Source organism: Amblyomma mixtum, chromosome 5, assembly GCF_055824585.1.
Source record: "Amblyomma mixtum isolate Tamu chromosome 5, ASM5582458v1, whole genome shotgun sequence".
Classification (NCBI taxonomy): domain Eukaryota; kingdom Metazoa; phylum Arthropoda; class Arachnida; order Ixodida; family Ixodidae; genus Amblyomma; species Amblyomma mixtum.
In genome coordinates, this window is record NC_143016.1 from 9455882 (window position 1) to 9474834 (window position 18953).

The 18953-nt window shown below is 43.1% G+C and overlaps 1 protein-coding gene across 2 annotated transcripts in view; it reads left to right on the forward strand.

Annotated features, from left to right (window-relative positions):
• Positions 1–18953, forward strand: part of LOC149341296 (uncharacterized) — a 42454-nt gene that overhangs the window by 9935 nt on the left and 13566 nt on the right. Inside the window, exons 6-12 of one of the 2 annotated variants that reach the window (XM_089543321.1) lie at positions 438–524; positions 3089–3213; positions 4944–5004; positions 5355–5442; positions 6197–6280; positions 8931–9014; positions 15381–15808. In XM_089543321.1, coding sequence (XP_089399447.1) covers positions 438–524; positions 3089–3213; positions 4944–5004; positions 5355–5442; positions 6197–6280; positions 8931–9014; positions 15381–15808 — 957 coding nt within the window. The remainder of the gene's footprint in view (positions 1–437; positions 525–3088; positions 3214–4943; positions 5005–5354; positions 5443–6196; positions 6281–8930; positions 9015–15380; positions 15809–18953) is intronic. The other variant, XM_089543322.1, reaches the window with a different exon arrangement.

The window sequence follows — 18953 nt, forward strand, 5'->3', positions numbered from 1 at the left end:
GGAATACACACTTCCCTTCTCATTTCTGAAGCGACAACTTCAAAACTCTATAACTTAAGTTCTATGATAGGCAGCAAGACAATTTCACCCTTATTGTATTCCTTGGTGTCAAGAGAACCCAATGGCATACATTTCAGTGAGTTTCCCACAGGAAATTTTCTTCAAAACTCTCCGCAAAATACTAGCATAAAAAGTGCATAAGTGCTCAAGGAATTGTTTTGCATGAAATTAAATGACATATTTAGAATCAGCACACAAAAATACACATTCCCTAAAGATTTCGTAACTGTGACTTCATTTATAAAAATTTTTTTTTCAAGACCAGTGTCCCCCCTTAATTCGGCCGTTTTACATGATCTCATGGGCTTTGAATTAGCGAGGCTCTCTTTTTTGTTGAGTTGTAGTTTAAATGTCACTATGTATGTGCTTTTACCTAGCATCACTATATTCAAGACAAGATCTTTGTGGGTCTTGAACATGCACCAGTGACCTATCAAGTACGAGAGAGGATTCTTGGTCCTGGGGTGAGTCTCTAATGTGTTTCTTCGATTACATAGATATTGTGTGGTTGCAGTATAATGCTTACCATTTGGCTATGTGAACAGTGTCTGGCTGCTTGTGCTCGTTCTTTCATGTGAGTTGTGTACGTGTGCTGATGCAGGTTTTCCATTTCACTAGAACTGTAATCTGAATGTGTAAGAAAGATGAAGTTTGATATACAGTAGAATCTCAACGATACGATCATCCAAAACGAACTAAATTTGTATGCAGAAGCACAGGAAAGGCATTCACTCAGATCTGTTCATGGCTGCCGAGATTTAATTGCAGCCACAGCTTAATTACTGTGCATGACTGGCGATTGCAATTTTGGTGATATGCGAGTTGCGCGCTGCCAGTCACTGCTTGCGGTGTGTACCGCACTAGCGATCGCAACATTGGCAACGTATGGGCGGCATTTAGTGCTTGAGAGTGCGGCCAAAGCTCTTACGTTTGTATCATCCGCAGCGGCATGCGAGAGTGTTTGGGATATCCAAAATTATACACATTGTACACAGTGCACTCCGGCCAGGGAACCTCACGAATTCGTATTATCCAAAAATTCGTATCATCAAGATTCTACAATATGCGAATTATACCAGGTGTTCCATCTTAAGTGAACCAAAATTTTTTAAAATAGGCTTTTTCAGGTATGAAGGTGGCTTCTGCAGCACAATAATACCTGCTTTGACAGACATCAGAAAACGTGTAAATAATGTTAACTAGTTAGGCGCTTAACTAATTTCTGATAATTAACTTTTAACTGTAACAGTTAGGCTACTGGTTGCAATTAGAAACTTACAGCCGGCCGTTAGTAATAGCCATAGCAGTTTTTAGAATTTCGAAAATGCGATTACCCTCACTGCTGTGGCTGGACAAAATTTGACTTTTTCGACCAGTTACGTGCACTGGAGGGGTTACTTTGTCTGCATGCTTTCAAAGTGCGTGTATCTTCGCAGGATGCAGTCATTTTATCGAGCCACAGCGGCAAGGGTAATCGCATTTTGTGTCTGTGTGTGTGTGTCTGTGTGTGCCCTATACAAGGTGTGCGCGCTAACTTTAGCCAAGGGTTAAAAAATAAAATATTTGAGGTAGGCCAGGGAAACCACTTACTTACATCTACCAACCTGCTTGCACATCATAGGCAATTTTTTGTTTTGCAATTGATTAATTAGCAATTAAGATAATTTTTCTAAATGCGTAAATATTGACTTTAGTCAGGAAATACGAATAGAAAACTTGGAGAGGACCTTTAGAAACCCCCATTCTATTTATTTGCGGTAAAGAAAACCTCACGTGTATCTTTTTTCCGAGCTCAAAAGAAAGCCCGCGAAATACAAAAAAAAAAATCACGTGACTAGCGCATTCGTGCGCCACGATTGTGCTGCTCTCAAACGTGGCTTGAGTGAATGAAATCAGCTGCTGTCAAGGCGCAACTACCTCAATGCGCCGGCAGGCCGATATGTCAATGGTGCGAGCCAGTCTGTAAGCGCGACGGTGCAAGTTGCAGCGAACGCGCCGGGAATTGTGAGCTGTGACAAGGCCAAAGGTGACAAACACAAAACACAAACAGAAGATAGGCAAGTATTTTACTTACCTTCTTTTGCCTCTCAGTGGCGAATAAAACTCCTCGAATTTGTGTTTGTCACCTTTGGCCTTGTCACAGCTCACAATTCCCGGCGCGTTCGCTGCAACTTGCACCGTCACGCTTGCAGACTGGCTCGCACCGTTGACATATCGGCCTGCTGGCGCATTGAGGTAGTTGCGCCTTGCCAGCAGCTGATTTCATTCACTCAAGCCACGTTTGAGAGCAGCACAATCGTGGCGCACGAATGCGCTAGTCACGTGATTTTTTTTTGTATTTCGCGGGCTTTCTTTGGAGCTCGGAAAAAAGATACACTTGAGGTTTTCTTTACCGCAAATAAATGGGATGGGGGTTTCTGAAGGTGCTCTCCAACTTTTCTATTCACATTTCCTGTCTAAAGTCAATATTTACGCATTTAGAAAAATTATCTTAATTGATAATTAATTAATTATAAAACAGAAAATTGCCTATGATGTGCAAGCAGGTTGGTAGATGTAAGTAAGTGGTTTCCCTGGCCTACCTCAAATATTTTATTTTTTAACCCTTGGCTAAAGTTAGCGTGGACACCCTGTATATATGAAGGGCGTTTAACGCCGTCGGTCAACCCATGCCGTGGTTCTAGCTTCGAAGAAGTGCGCGCAAAATCAAACACCATACGAGCTGTGCTCCAGTTCCGCATTAGGCAGTGCCATAATTGTCGGTCAAATTTTTTATTCGTAGCGTAGTTTACAGAAAGATGTGTGTGTTGTGTTTTTTCCTATCAGGCAGATTTCTGGACATTTATAGATATTTTATAGAAAGCTGCCGTTCATACGGTGGTGGCATTCATGCATAGTGCACTGTCTGGGCTTCATTGTCAAGGGTTGAGTTGTAATTGATGCAAGTGTTATCACATACAACGTTTCTGAGAAAGGAACGGTCAACAGTGGAATCGGCAGTTCAGCTAAAGTTTCTGATGGGGCCCAGGGTTCCTATTTGGATCACATCAAGGCGACAACTGGTGCCAACGTGACGCTGCGTGGCAAAGGGTCTGGATTCCTAGACCCAACCTCGGGAAGAGAAGCCTTTGAACCACTTCACATTCACATCACGTGAGCACTTATTTTCATTTGTCTATGTTTTTTTTTAGCACTAGTTTTTAGGCACTAAAAATCTGTTAAAATTGCCAAAAGTGATATGTAGAGTTCTATATTGGGCCTGAATTTATTCAGATACAGGTTCCTGCTTACTTGATGAACGTCTGGTTTATTCAAGCCGTGTAAACCAGTCTCATGAAACTATAATGTATTTCAGATAGGTAGTCAAGAGATCTGATGATTTGAAAGTCTTGAGTGTATCCAGTGGTTAATTCGAGTGAGACACATAGTGGCTTGCCACTGGCCCTGCAGCAAGCAGCTGCGTACCAGTATGTATGGTAGTCAATTGCGAGATTTCGCCTTGTGCACGCTGTGGGTACAGTGTGCACACGTGCCTTTCCTATATTGCTGTTGACCGTCTGCCATCAGCACATGCCATTTATCGCCAGCTGTGTTCTCTCTACCCAGTGTGCAACTGAACTTATTGACCAATCACCATTATGGCAAGTATGGGTGTGCGCTGTTGGCATTCCTGTGGACATGTAGCTGTGCCCTGTTAATCCTGATGATTTGAATTTAGACAATTTTTCTTGGCACCAGACGTTCTCTATTGGTGTGCCTTGTTTATAATGAATCTCGCCGTTTGAACAATGAGCAGGGTGCAAATGCAGTCCCCATTGGGGCCAGTGTTTTTTTGTCACAATTATGGACAGTGATGTGAACAAGACCTTGACTTCCCTAACCTTATATTTCTTTTCCTGCATTTGAGCAGGACACATACCAGAGGTATTGAGAGGGTTGAAATGCCTCAGTGACGGTCTTTGTTTCATGGTTTTATGTCTAACAGTCCAGTGTGCCTGGTTGGATGCGCCTCTTCATTTGCCACGATGTATTGCATGAATGCTTGTAAAGAAAGCTCTAAAGAAAGCTCTCCAGCACCTTTTGCTATTTCGGGCTGGTCAGCACATGTCGGCCATCTGGGTGCTGATATGTCCTAGCACATGGGTCTCAGACTCATCTTTCCATGCGTACTGCATCAGCAAACTTTTAGTCGCCTGCGGGCTAGTATTTGGTAAGGGGAGAGGAGAAAAGATGGGGATGGGGAGGGGCAGTGCACCTCTCGTGCTGCCTGGGACCACTTCAGTTTTTCTGTTGCTTTGGATGTAGTAAAGCTTAAAGAGTGACTCAAAAGCTAGAGATTAGGAAAGCATGTCCAGTCAGCGTCCTGAAAATAAGACATGGTGAGCAACTGGCCAGTGTGGAAGAGTGAGTAGTGATAAAAAAGACAGACGGAAAAGAAACAGATGCTACTGGTGTGGAATTCTGGAACAAAGACAGAAATCTTTGGAGCCAGGGGGCTGTATGCAAAGGCCTCGCACATCACGGGTGTGACTCCTCTCCTAGCAGTTCGTGGGTGTGAACAACCACAATAGCAGACCACACTTCCCTCAGTTATTTTTTTTCTTCAAATATCCAAGGTACAATTGCCTAATTTCACTTCACTGCACATGGCTGTGTGCAGAAGCAGGCTGTGATCTCAGTGTTCTTGTGAATGAAATGTTTCTTGCTTATTTTCCGCGATTCATTTTTGTGGATGGCGCTCTTTATGGAGAGTTTGATAAGGAACCAAAGTGTTCATTGATAAGGCATGACTGTAATTGAGCAAGGTACAGATTGTACCAGATTGTACTGAAAGTGCAAAGAGGTTGAGAGAGTATTAATTCGTTACTGTTTCTTGTTGGCAGGCATCCAACTTTAGAGGGACTTCAAGCTGCAAAATCTCTGGCCGTTAGCCTGATCCAAACGGTGAGTAAATGGCTGTTTAGCCATATTTGCATTTTGTTGTATGCCGTCATTTTGGTGGGCATGTATAGCGTTTCAAAGTTCAAAAGGTAACACTTACTGTTACTATTCAGTGTTGGCAGCCCAGCTTGAAATAACACGGCTATGTAAGGTACTTTTTGAGGTCGGAGCTTAGCAGGCGGTCATGTTGTGGATAGGCATTGGTTAGGGGATAGAGCAGTAGCTATACTGGTAACGGCAACTGTAACTGGGCAGAAAACATTTCTTTATTTAGACCTTTTCTCAGTGGTAATGTAAAGTGGCAGTTTGTGTGACAGGCAGTGTACATAAGTGGTTTGTTTTTTTGTCCACAGACACATACAGATTTCGCAGAATGGCAGCAGCAGCAGCTAGCTAGTCTGACTCTTCAGTCTGCGATGTCTCTGCCAGGTGCCACTCAGCGTGAGTAACATACTTCCTGCTTGCAAGCTGGGCGCACATCTAAACAGTCCCGTTTGCTAATGTGCTAAAACTTGAGGCCTCGTCAGTCTGCTATTGGTACAGTGAAACCTTTATAATTTGACCCCCTTTAATTTGTAAATCTGGATAAATTGGACTGTTGATGTGGTCCGGGCCAACAGGCATGCAAGCCTATAGTGTCGGATGCTCGTTAGTTCGTTCGCTGCTGTGCTCCTTGAAACCTTGAAAGGGAGGTGTTTCAGTTGGTGAGGAAACAAAGCAAAACAACGAAGTGTAATAATGACTGATAAAACCAAGTGTAACTTGGCAAAACATATTTGAGCCTGACAGTGAGCAGCAAGAGCATAACATGCCTTATGGTTAGGAAATTCTTTTGGTAGTGCAGCCTCTCAAAGCGTCATGTGGAATTTGGGATCTTGCACGTGGCGTTGGTGCATTAAATGGACTGATGTTACTTTGAGTTCATATTTTATTTTGGTGAGTAAAGAATTTTTAAAACTTATAAAACTGGAATTTGTGTAAATTGGCGCACACGTGGTACATCCCATTTTCTGTTAGGCAGGAAAGGAGTGTGCTGCTGTGTGTGAGAATTGAGTTCTGAGGGGGCAGCTCAAACTCTCTTATCATTGGTACCTTCCAGGGATGTAGAACAGCTTGTGTAGCTAAATAAGCTGCACTTTTTTTTTTGCTGTTTGGTGACGCACACACAGTGATCTCTTGCTTTGGCACAATGCAGAGCTGGCATCAGCAGCATCGGTCATCACAGGCCTTGGCCAAGTCTTCCAGCCTGTTGCAGCTGCAGGTGAAATGCAAGCTCAAGGTGAGAGAATGCCCTTCTTTTTGTAGCAAAGCAGACATTTGGGCTAGTTGGTGTGAATTCATGGTGGAAAAAACAGCGCAAACTTAGACAGAAAACACAGAAAAGACCCTGCACCCTGCAGCGAAAATGGCTGACGTTCTGAGGGTGTTCAGACAGTTCAGTCGTGGTCTAAATTTTACTACGGAGGTTTCTGTTGGCAACGAGCTACGCTTTCTTGACTTGTCTTTGAGAGCTACTCCGGGACACCTTTGCTGGATGTATCGCCCGCGCACCGTCAAGCCACTCCTCAGTTATGAGTCAGGGCACTCAAAACTAATCAAGGACGGTATCACTGTTTTGTGCCTTAAAGCCGCCACATCTAGGTCGTGCCACCACCGTGTTGCGGAAAGTGTGTCAGAGCAAGTGGTACGATTGAAAAGCAGCGGTTTTCCCGACCACGTCATCTCCAGGGCAGGAGAAAAAGTTCTGAGGTGGGTTAAGACAGGAGCCAACGGAAGAGGCCGTGTTGACAGTGAGCGCCGTAGGCCAGCCATCATTCCGTACGCTCACAGGCTTTCCCATGGGTTAAAGAGCGTGGCAAAGAGGTACGATGTTAGGGTCGTGTTCTTGGCTCCTAAGAAGCTCGCTGCAATTTGCCCACAAGTGGACAAAAAACTGGCGGCTGGTGTCCACAAGAATCGCAAGGCCTGTACAACAAAATATGTGGCGCCTTTCATTCCTTGCAAAAAGGGTGTTGTATATCGGTTGCCACTGTCTTGCGGTAAGGTGTACATCGCGCAAACGGGGCGCTGTGTAAATGTAAGGCTCTTTGAGCACCGCAACCTACTCGGCAGTGACTCGCGAGACAACCTTCCCGCACACTGCCGGGTTTGCAAATGCACACCCCTTTTCCCGAAAACTGACGTGCTTTTTTCCACCAAGATAAGGTGACCCAGGGGCTGATGGAAGCGTTCTTTATCCGAAAAACCGGCAAACGGTGCGTGAGTGATCCTTCAGTGGCCTTGTTAGAATTGGAATTTAGGTACTTAAATAACCGGGTGCACACGTGCGATGCTTCTGTTTAGATTATCCTGCACGCTTGCACGTATAATCTGTTATGACGTACGCAGTCGTGGGTGGTTTTTGTATATATTGTGTTCTGTTCTTTCTAATAAACCTTAGTTGCGAGTCAGCGCTTGTAGTGTCTCCCCTCTTTTCTGTGTTTTCTGTCTAAGTTTGCTCTGTTTTTTCCACCATGCCTTTCTTTTTCCCCTGAATGAAAGAAATCGTTTTGCTGAGAACAACCGGCTTAATGAAAAGTCGTGAATTTGGCCATTTCCCACATGGCATTGAGTTGTGCTTTCGTCTTGTCTGCGCTGTGTTTATCCGCACTACACCTCAGGTCACCAATACTAGCACACCCGCGTTGCACGGGCTGACCTCTGCTTTTTCTGGGCAACGACGGTCACGAAGCCTGCGAAGAAGGAAACTCCCAGGAAAAAGCGAATGCCTCCGACTGACCCTCCTCCTCTCCCAGCACCTCCCCCAAACCGTCCGCAATATGGGCCACGGCATTGTCTAACCTACGGCAGATGTTGCTGCTGCCTCGTTGCCGATTCGCACACTTGTTTGTTGACTGCCTTGATGGGAACTAGGAAGGTACCATTAACTGGAATGACAACAACCAAGTATGAAACTGCCGAGCCTAGCCAGGTCAATCCATGCTACTGAATCTGCTTGGAACTCGAGATGGCACCTTCTATGGTGGTGAAGATCTGGCTGGTTATGGTAGCAGGGCTTGCTTAAATCTTTGTTAGGTAAAAAAACAACTCACACACTCATGTTCTTGCTGCAGCCTATTTTTTCATTGATAAAATCGAAACTTTTGGACTCCATCGAGTCAGAAATATTGGTCGCGAATAAGTACGCATTCCTACGAGGTGTTATAATGGTTCCTCAGTAAAATTTGGATTATTGTGCAAGTCCGAATTATTGGAATTCAAAAAATTGGTTGACCACTATTTCTTTCGGCAACAAAAGTGAGGAATTGATGACCTGGGTGCTCGTAAAGCTTGTAAGTACTTTCACTGCTTACAAGCTCTAATTTGTGATGTTATGTATTGACAGTTAGCTCCACAACCTAAAACCTAGTTTCTTTTGTCTAGTATCCAATGTAACATGTCTGCTCCGACTCATGCTCGTACTTGATTGCTTCATGTAGAATCGAGGCAGTTCTCTGGAGCTGATAGATTTTATGTGGCTTTTTGTTACATCTCGCCAGGCCACCATACAGAACTGCGGTGTTTGGCACAGCTGAAATGCCAGTTATTGCGTTGTACACTTCTCCATTCTCAATCCTTCGCTTTCTGATTGTCTGATGGCTGAGAGCACTCGGTGGCAGTAAGAACGAAGAGTTCAACAGCAGTACTTGTATTGGAAGTGTTTCATTTCTTGCTTTCTGTTTTTTCATGTCTGTTTGAAAACGTCTTTATATCAGGTGTACCTTGTCTCCTCATTTATTGCCGTAATCACGTCAGGTTGGCCAGTTGCTCAGTTGCTTTAAGTGGATTTCTTTCTCTCATTTGCAAAGTGACGTGTGCCTTGTTGAAGGATGGTGACCAGTTTCTTGAAGCTGATGTGTGCTCGTCTCCTTGCATTGCCCTGGCCACAGGCATCCTGGTGAGCCCCGGAATGGTGGGTGGCCAGTCGGCATCCATAGTGCTGCCCATGTCTCTTGCCCAAACCATGCCCTCGAGTGAGCCCCCCCATCTTCGTTCTTGCTTGTTTTGGTTGCACTGCATGCACTGCTAGCTGACCTGTTGCTTAATTTGAGGCTATGCCTTGTGAAAAAGTGTGTGTGAGTGTGCATGCATGCATGCGTGCAGGCGAACGGGCGGGCGAACGGGCGGGCGAATGGGCGGCCGAATGGTCGGGCGAGAAGATACAGGGGCGGGGCACATGATTGCACAAAGTGCAAGCAGGAGTTTTTCTTGGATGATTACAACCAAATGCATTCCTCATGCTGGGAGATGTGTTGTTGTGTGGCTATTTCCTCACGAAGACCGGATGCTAAAAAGGCTTGTCATGGTTTATGGAAGTGGCACAGATTTTTTTCAGAATTTCAGCTGAGCCTGAGCCTTTGCTGTGAAACAAAAAAGGCGGATCTACTCTTATCACTGCTGCTCTATGATGATGAGTGGATGACGCAAACACTGCCCACACCTACACGTTGTCGTGGATGACTAAAAGGGTTGCTCCTTATCAAGCATGCCAGTTCATAACACCTGATCTGGGCTGCCCTCTGCCATTTTCTATAACCACACCCAAAACAGTCGCATGCTTTGCTTCACACTTAGTTGTTCTCCATGTTAACTAAAGTAAACTGTGTGCGATTAAAGTTGAATTGTGTTCGCTTGATTTTTATGAGAAATGAAGAAGTGTAAAATAATGTGCTCAATGTGGTGAAAAAAATTCCACGAAGTTGTGGCATCATGCCATTGCTCAGGGCAGGGTGCATACTTGTGCATAGGACTGACTTGTTAGTGTGTTCATTGCGCATTTCACTGTCACACTTGTTTGGTTCCTGCATGAGGCCATCAAATCATGGAAAGCCTATCTCCTTTTGTTTACGCCAGGGTAAGCTTGTTGCATATCTGCTAGGTGGGGTCAGCGTTTACTGTGGGGATATGGAATGTGAGTATTTGAATAATGTTATGCTGGCATAGTACAGTGGCAAACAGCATAGCACTTAAAGAGTGTGACCTCTTGTTTGGCTGACGTTTGGAGAATGCATAGCAAACTTGAAGGAATGCAGACACTAAATTTTGGATTTTTTGTAAATGCAGACATTTGTAAACGTGGATCAGAGCATGGGATTCACTTGTGACTGGTAGATAATTTGTAATTGAATTTTTTTCACAGGCTGTTTCGGTTTCAACAGCCAAACGGAGGCTATGACATCAGCTTTGACTTCAGGTCCGTTAGGGCATAGAAAAACTGCAGTAATTTAGCTGTTTGCACATGTTTTGTCATTCCTGCAATATTTCCTTACTTTGCTTTTTGTAGAGATGGGTATCATGTTAGCATGTGAAGTTTTTTCTTTCTTCAATTTGGTTAAGAAAGAAAATTTTGGTAATTAAGATTTGGAATGAAGGGTAGAAATTTCTGTAATTCAATGTAGTAGAGATACTTTAACTGTTTGTTTTAGTATTCGCTCCATCAATTACCCATCTGCACAAAATATTGTAATATTTCATGCAGAAATATTCAGAATAATTTAATTTCCACATTCTCTCATAATTTACTGGTGTTTTTGATGGGAGGAGAAGGCAATTTTTTAAAGATATTTTCACCTGGTAACGTACCTGGCAGATACTCGAGGTTTTTATTGCTGTGTTGACATTGACATTTATTGTAAAGGTAGAGAGAATAGTGTTGATGAAATTTGCAGTTAAGTGTGTGTGAATGGGGTTGAAATATGAACTGTGTTGTGGTTTTTGTGTGTTGTTACATAAGACTTCTTCCCCAGTAGTACAAGTGTGAATACAAGTACGTTTTGAGTACACTTGAGTACAAGCATATGTATGTACCTTTATTCTTGAGCCTGGGTGTTGTGGAGAATTAATTGCCCAGTTCTTGTTCATTTCTGTGCAAATACTTTGAGTGCACACATTTATATCCTGAATTATTCGAGTGATAGAAAGATTTTGTCTACAAGTTGTCACTACTGTGCACACTACCGTCTCAGCTGATTTGGCATTGAATTTTGCATTTTCAGTTTTGTCGTAGCTGTAGAGCATCCATCTGAAGAAAGCATGAAAAAGCTTTACTTTTACTATGCTGTGTTAAGTTAATAAGAGGCTACGAGAGTGTTAGTGTAACAAGTTCTTGCTATAATGAAAATTTGTGCACATTGTGTTGGACTTCCTTATAACTGAGGCCTTTAATTTCCAGTGGATTTAAGCATTTTTCAAGGAATTGTGTGTTAGCAGTCACATTCTCATTTTTTTTTATGCCATTCCTATTATGGACATCAGCATACTGGAGTGTGATGGAAGTATGACTGTTTTATCTTATTTTATATTAGTATAAATTGAGATGGAAGTTTCAGAACTCTGGAGGATTTTTAAATAAATATATTGCAGTTTCAATGCAATGTTAAACTTTTTATGTAGGCCATAGGCCAAGGGTCCTCTAAAGAAACGTGTACGGCATACTGAGATAATCGGTGATATGTCGACGTTATTTAGAAGACAGTGCCTCAGTCTCCAGTACCTTCATGCACAGAGCCTCCCAAGCAGCAGCAACCACCGTCACCGTTGTGCTCCTGCTACCCTGTGTTTTGAGTTGCCCAGTCCTTTTTCTGTTTGTCCTTTCTAGCTGTCCCTGCTCCAGTCAACTCATTCAGTGCCTTCTCTTTCTCACTGAGATGCACCGACCTCTTTCCATATTCATGACGACCTTCTCCTTTGCACTTGCATGCTGCGCACTTCATTAAAAAAGCTGGCTTCCTTTGGCTTTTAAAGCCCGGTGGTGAAGGTTGCTTTGAAAAAAAGCTTGAAGAAAGAAAACAGACTTGACACTATTGCATACCTTGGTTCAGAATATAAAGTGAGGTGCATTTTCAAGCGTTATTTGATGTCTCGCATCGAATTTCACGGAAACAAAAATTTTCTGCTGCTTTAGAAAATTAGTAGGTGCCTTACTTATAACAAATACATCTGAGGTGATTCGGATGTCATATAGTATAATGCTAGCCTCACTTAGAATTATTAATTACTCGCTGAATCATCTTTACAGGCCCACCATTTCTTTAAAAAAAATTTCAATGCGTAGGTAGTACCTGAAAACTCATTAGTAGATTGCGGTGTTTCTCACAAACACTTGATGAAACATATAGCTGGTGGCAACACTGAAGAAAAAGCATATGAATGCAGTTAAGCCGTGTTAATTCGGATTTAAGGGAGTGAAAAATATGTCCGAATTATGTGAATGTAGCATTATCGAATGGCTTCCCAACACTGCCAAAAACCGTTTGCGTAAAAGTAAAAATTATTTGGTGAAAACTTGGACAGTGGCCGTCTCTTTTAAGACGAAAACTCCGTGATGACGATTTAGGCCAAAAATGGCCTAAAAATTAATTTTTTGGTAAATGTTGTATCGGCTTGTATGCCTCTTTTTTTTTATGCTGTCCAAAAGTTTCATTGCTGCAATCGACCGGGAAGTGCTCTGAAAAATTGTTTTATGAACTGCAGCAGCTGTGAATTGCAGGGAATGCTTGAACAGTGAGCATTTTCCTCCGGGGTTGGGGTTTTCTGCCTAAATGCTGCTAATCTTGCGGAACAAATTTCATCATGACTGTTTTATCTATTTCAACCCCGTTTGTTTTGTTGTACCCCATGACCATAATGCAGGTCAAGGAATTTTTTGTTTATCAAATTTGTGAATTTTGAACTTGTATGAAATTTTTCTTTCTCACTCTAGATATGTAACAGACACTAAAACGAAAAAAAAAAACTAAAATCTGTGCTTTGCAAAGAAAAGTTATAAGAATGTCATGTCATGACTTATAGCATGCCAGTAGGACCTCCGTGTACATTTCGTTAACTCTGCAGCCTTTTCACAAGCTTCAGAGGTAGCCACTGTGGTGGCTTAGTGGTGATGATGCTTGGTTGCTAACATCAAAGGCTTGATGAAGCATTCCCTGGTATTTGCTATATGTCTGGGTGGGAACCATTGTGTCTGTTCTGCCTTGATTAGCTTCACTGGAATCAGTTGAACTCTGTCTATTCTGACTGAAGAGCACAAATGTTTTTTCCACGAATGTTCCGTTCAATCTCGTTGAATTTGGGTGAATTTATTTTGTTATAATACAAAGCTCATAAATGATGCGGTTGGTGTTAGCATCAAAATTGTAAAGCTTACTGTGCGTTTCTCTGAGAGCAAGAAACCAAACCATGTAATGCAGGTAATGACTGCTGAGGGTTAATGTTCTTGTTAAAGTATTTCTGACCTCATCATAATGGCGCATGAAGAGAATCGGATTCTGGCTTTCTTTTTTTTTTTTTACGGCTGTCATTCCGTACATATTTTCATGGTCCCAATCTTTCTCTGTGCTATGACCTTTACTTGACTTTGCTCTTGCATACCTTTGTGTTTCTTCTTAGTGCTGTCACAAATCTCCTGATCGGAACTTTCTTTCCTGGTGCACCTTTCTGTTTATTTGGCTGCCTGAGCAGCCTGATAAGCTGTCTGTCTGCTGGTATTGTGGTTTGAAGGTTTTTGGGACTGCCTGCTTAAATCAAGGGATGTAATGCCTTCTCTAAGTGTGAACATCTGCTAAAAAAAAAAAGATTGGCCAACTGTTACCAAGTTTGTGTGACACATCCTCTGACAGAAGTTTGCGTGATCCTCTTCATTGCACCTCAGCTATTGCAGCATGTCTTCTCGATTTTTCTGTTTTGTTGTGGTGTTGTGCACCACTGTGCGCAGAGCGCGCCACGAATCTGATGAGTGGCTGTTGTCGTGCAAGCGCTAGATCAGCGCAGAGGGCGCCAGAGATCCAGACTTGGTGCTCAGCTTTCCTCCTAACCTTCTCTCGCACCCCTTTGTTTTTTTACACTAGTGCCTCCAAAGCAGGAAATGTGCCTTAATGTGCTGTCGCTTTAAAAACGAATTAGGCGTACTAATGGCAGCAGAACAATGCTCGGAAAGGATTGCAGTTTTCTTGACAGCTATATACATTGTTGCACATTTAATTGGTCCTGTTCTGGTGTTCGTTGCTGTGCACTTTTTATGTTCTCCTCTTAGATATACTAGTCACAGAAAAGCATTTCGTTAAGGGGGACGACGCAGGTTTGAAATCCCAAAAAAATTTCCGGATAATTTTTGAAAATTGCTGTGTCCACTTGCATGCCTAATCTTTTTATGTTGTCCCGAAATTTCATTGCTGAAATCGACCAGGAAGTATTCTAAAGAAATTGTTTCGTGAGCCGGTACAGCTCTGCATTGCTGGAAAATGCTCGAACAATGGCCTTTTTTTTTCTGTTACAGTTTTCTGCCTTGATACTTGCCTTGTGAGCATAACACTTTTTGGCGGGCTAGTTGGTTAAGCATCTTGAATAAACAGCGCGAACGAAGACGAGCACAAAAGACAAGAAAACGGACGACACAGCGCTGTGTTGTCCGTTTTCTTGTCTTTTGTGCTCGTCTTCGTTCGCGCTGTTTATTCAAGTTGTGAGCATATTTCTTCATGACTGTTTTATCTGTTTTTCACCCCATTTGTTTTATTCCACTCCTAGGACCATAGTGCAGGCCAAGGCATTCTTTTTCAAATTTGCTAATTTTAATTTCCTTTCATGAAAATCTGTTCTTACTGTAGACATGTCAACGGACTCTGCATTGCAGAAATTCGAAAGCAAATTTACTGCTTTGTGTAAATAAAATTATAAGAAGGTTTTGACCTGTAGCATGCCAGTAGGAACACAATGAATGTTTGGTCTGCCATATTTCTTGAATTTGCAGCCTTTTTACAAGATTCAGAGGAAAAATATATATATTAGAAATATATAAATATTAGAAATATATATATCAGAATACATATTATATTAGTAAGTTGCCATAAAATTGCTTCTAATATGCTCAAAAAATAGCATGCAAGTACATAAAAAATTTTTAATAATTTTGCTCAAAGCTGGTTGTCCCCTTAGATGGGAGTTTTACCTCTGAGACATTTAGTGCATCCTATCTTTCTTGTCTCTCTTGTCTCTCTTGTTACTTGCCTTTGCCTTTGCCTTTAAGCCTATGTGAGCCTAGTTGAGTTTTGAATGGGGAAATGGAGTGTTACATTGCTTTCATGTACAAAGAAAGCTAAAAATTGGTGGTCGTACATTAGTACTACTATGACCCACAGCACAATGTTTGCAGATTTTTCTATGTTCTTATTTTTTGTGCACAAAAGCATGCCCAGTACAATTTCTCATTCCACGGCGAGATTATTTTGTGCTTGGAGTTTTGTGGCCAGATGGTGCATGTGTGATGTTTTTCTCTCACTTAGTTGCTTGTCGACAGACTGATCCTGTGCTCGGAGACTGATTGCAGTACGATGGGGATTCCTCTGCAGGTGTGAGCTACGTGACTGCCCTGCCTCAGACCCAGGCGGCCGTAATGTACCCGACGCAAGCTGTCATGGCGACTCCCACTGCTGTGGCTCAGTTGCAGCCACAGCAGATTCAGCAACTGCAACAGCAGCAGCAGCAGCTCCAACAGCAGCAACTGCAACAGCAACAGCTGCAGCAGCAACAACTTCAGCAGCACTTCCAGCAGCAACAGCAACAGCAGCTACAACAGCACCTTCAGCAGCAACAGATTCAGCAGGCTCAGCAACAGATTCAGCAGGCTCAGCAGCAAGCGGAGCAGCAACTACTCCAACAGCAGCAACAGGCGCAACAGCTGCAGCAAGCTCAGCAACAGCAAGCACAGGCAGCCGCTCTTCAAGCTCAGCTTTCAGCTCAGCAACAGTGCAGCTCAGCTACTGTGCAGCCCTATCAGGTGCGTTCATCGATGTGGTGGCAGCGTGTTCTCAAAGCGGGCAGAGATACTTCAGTGTCATTGCTGTTTGAACCGTGCCTTTACTTATTTATTCTTAGTTCTGCGTGATAGGCTGTCCACTCTCGGGAAGTTGGGCAGTGGGCACCAAACAGAATGGTTAGGGCTTGGGAAAGTCTCTGAAACTGACTGTCTTAATGCCGTGCGTTGGTGCCAAAGTGCTGGTCAGGAACTAGGCAGTTTGTTTTGCAGCCCACAGCGAGTGCTGCAGTGATCTCAAAACTAGATTTTGCATTTGTGTCAGTAAAGAGGCAGAAGGCCGCTACTGAAGAAAGTGCATAATTTCCTGGCTAAAATTTGCAGATTACTAAACTTTTAAACATAAATGGAAGTCATTACTTGAAACAGGTTGCTTAGTGTCCGCTGATGACTAAGCTCACAAAAATTTCAGCACTTTCCCAAGTGGTCGCATAAGTGCTTTTTTGTGGAGATGTGCATGTGGGCTACCATTGTAGATTGGTTGGTTGATGCCGCTGCAGGAAGAAGTGGCTGCATCTAACAGTCATTGGCCGAAGGGGAATGTTGCACAACACTAAAATAACAGCGGGTGTATCGTCAGGGGACGTTTTCTTGCCAAGGCTGCCAGTGTAGCGCTAAAGCACCTGAGGCTGTAGCACCTAATCACGGCACTGTAGCAAGTTTGCCCTGAACAGAATTTATATTTTAAATTTTCGAAGAAAGTCACAGTCTGCACAGACTTGTAGTCTTGGTGGCAGTTGGGCTATTTTGCCTGAAGTGGACACACTGCACTTTACGTGAAGGACTGAGTGCAGTACTAAGGTTTATTTTTGTTGAATGAAATTTCAGATGCCGTTATTTTTTTTCTCTTGCAACTAGTCACCATTTCTTGCACGTTTTAACTCTGCTTTTTCATCATTTTGAGCTATGAAAAAGCACACTGCCACTGTGCTGATGGTGATGCTTCTATCATCAGCACTGCTACGAGCAAAAAAAAAAACAGTTGATGGTAGCTGCGATGGTTGTCGCCTGTCCTATTTTATTGATAGCTTTTTTTAAGAACACCTTGGTGTGTTATAATAAAACCTCCGCATCTCAGTTAAGGCCGAACCACAAGGCAACGTTTCTTCATCGTTGCGTCAGTGCCTTCGCTACTGGCGTCGCCGGAGGCAAAATTTCAGCTTTTGGAGTGAGGTGACGCAGGGGGACGCAGATATCTGGAGAGGCCAGATGTCGGCGTTGGGTCTAGGAGTACCGTATTTTCCGGTGTATAAGACGCGGGTTTTTTTCAAAAATCTTGCTGGTGCGTCCTATACAAGGGTGCGTCTTATATGCGAATTTTTCGTTTTTTTTTTGCTTAGTTCAGAAATTACTCAGATTCACGTTCAAGCTTTTTTCACCGAAAAAATATTACTACCAATAACGCGGTTGTAACATGGTTAATACTTCAATACGGGGACCGCCGTGCGCTACTTTTTTAGGTGAACTTTATCATGAAACGGCGGCGTTGACCGCTTCCGGGATCTTAAACCGCGGCCGTTTCGGAGGCCCCAAGCAAAGGTAATGTGAAATGCCAAAAGATGGCGACAGTCGCGTTTCTCGCCATTGTCAAGATAAGCCAAGAGAAGCCGATGTTTTTTTTAGTCACCCTTTGCAAGTACGTAGTGCGAAGAGAATGCTTCAGACGCGTTGCCTTTTCGATACCGCATCTGAAGATGAAGACTTTGAAGGTTTTATGTAAAAATAAATTGTTATGGACATAAAGAGAGTTCTTTCGCTTTTTTTGTTTTGTGCTAAAACGTGGGCTGGTATGGCGTGAGTGTTGCCTTTTTCGATCACTTAGCGTTGCTTAAGAACTTCTCACACATACGGTACATTTTGCGATGGTCGAATAAGCACGTTTAATTAAGCCTCACTAGCCTAACTGGGTAAAATGGGGTGCGTCTTATACACGGGTGCGTCTTATATACCAATTTTTTCAATGACAGCCTGCATATATGGCGGGTGCGTCTTATACAAGGGTGCGTCTTGTGCACCGGAAAATACGGTACCTCTTAGTTGGGGACTAATGACTAGCTGTGCGTTAGTAGCGACTTCCGCATTAACTCACGCCGCTGTTACAACAGCAGCGCTCGCTCTGTCCCTGTGCTTTACCCCCCTTGCCCATGCAGTAGGTTCCTATCGCCGCTGAATTGGACGATCAGCTATGGACAGGTGGATAATTGGAACGCCTTTTTCCACGATCTCTCGACACCCCTGTCTAGAGACGCCACTTTGTGTGCCCTCGTGTTTAGTTGCCCTCTCCTGCGAGCGCCGAGTGACAAAGCTGGTATATGAGATGTTGATGCGATGCCAAAGAAAAGCTGCCTTGTGGTTTGGCCTTTAATGTAATGTTCATTATTACCGCTGCTGTCCAGGCAGCTGAGCAGTCATTGTGTTTTTTGTGTCAGGGCTTGCAGACATCGACTGCCACAGGAAAGAGATGTGCCCACATTGAAAAATTGCATTTCATTTCAAGTCAGTAGACTGTTCCTTTGAAGTGCATAAGAAGGACCTGGGATTATATGCAAGTAGCTAAATCCTCATTGTTGCTTGCACACATTTTTTTCTCTCAAACTGCTCTTATCTAAATGTGCATATTCTGAGACTTGGATGTGAATGTTGCATAGTTAAGGGCCAGTCATGTAGGTCGCAGGAAGGAGTAAATGTAATCTTCGAAAAACGTAGCGCGAAACACAAGACACAGGTAAGGTGAAGACAGGACACGAGCGCTTCTCACGACTAAATTTTTATTAGGAAGGATAACAGAATATATACCACAGATATGGAGGCGAAGAGAAAGAAGGAAACAACAAAATAACAACTCAAAAAACAAGAACAAGACGAGAAGATAAGAGGTCGGCGATGGACGCAGGTACATAGCATTGCAATATAAAACACGTGCACAGTTACTTGACAACCGATTGGAGGTACACAATCTCACTTTTTGTTAAGGCGATCGATGCGTCACTAATACACTCCCCCCCCCCTTTCGCGATATAGAACGCTTCAATAATCTCCCTTGTACGTTGGTGATATGCCCTGTCAAGAACAACAGTCTTATCGAAAAGGGGGTGACATTTACAATCCC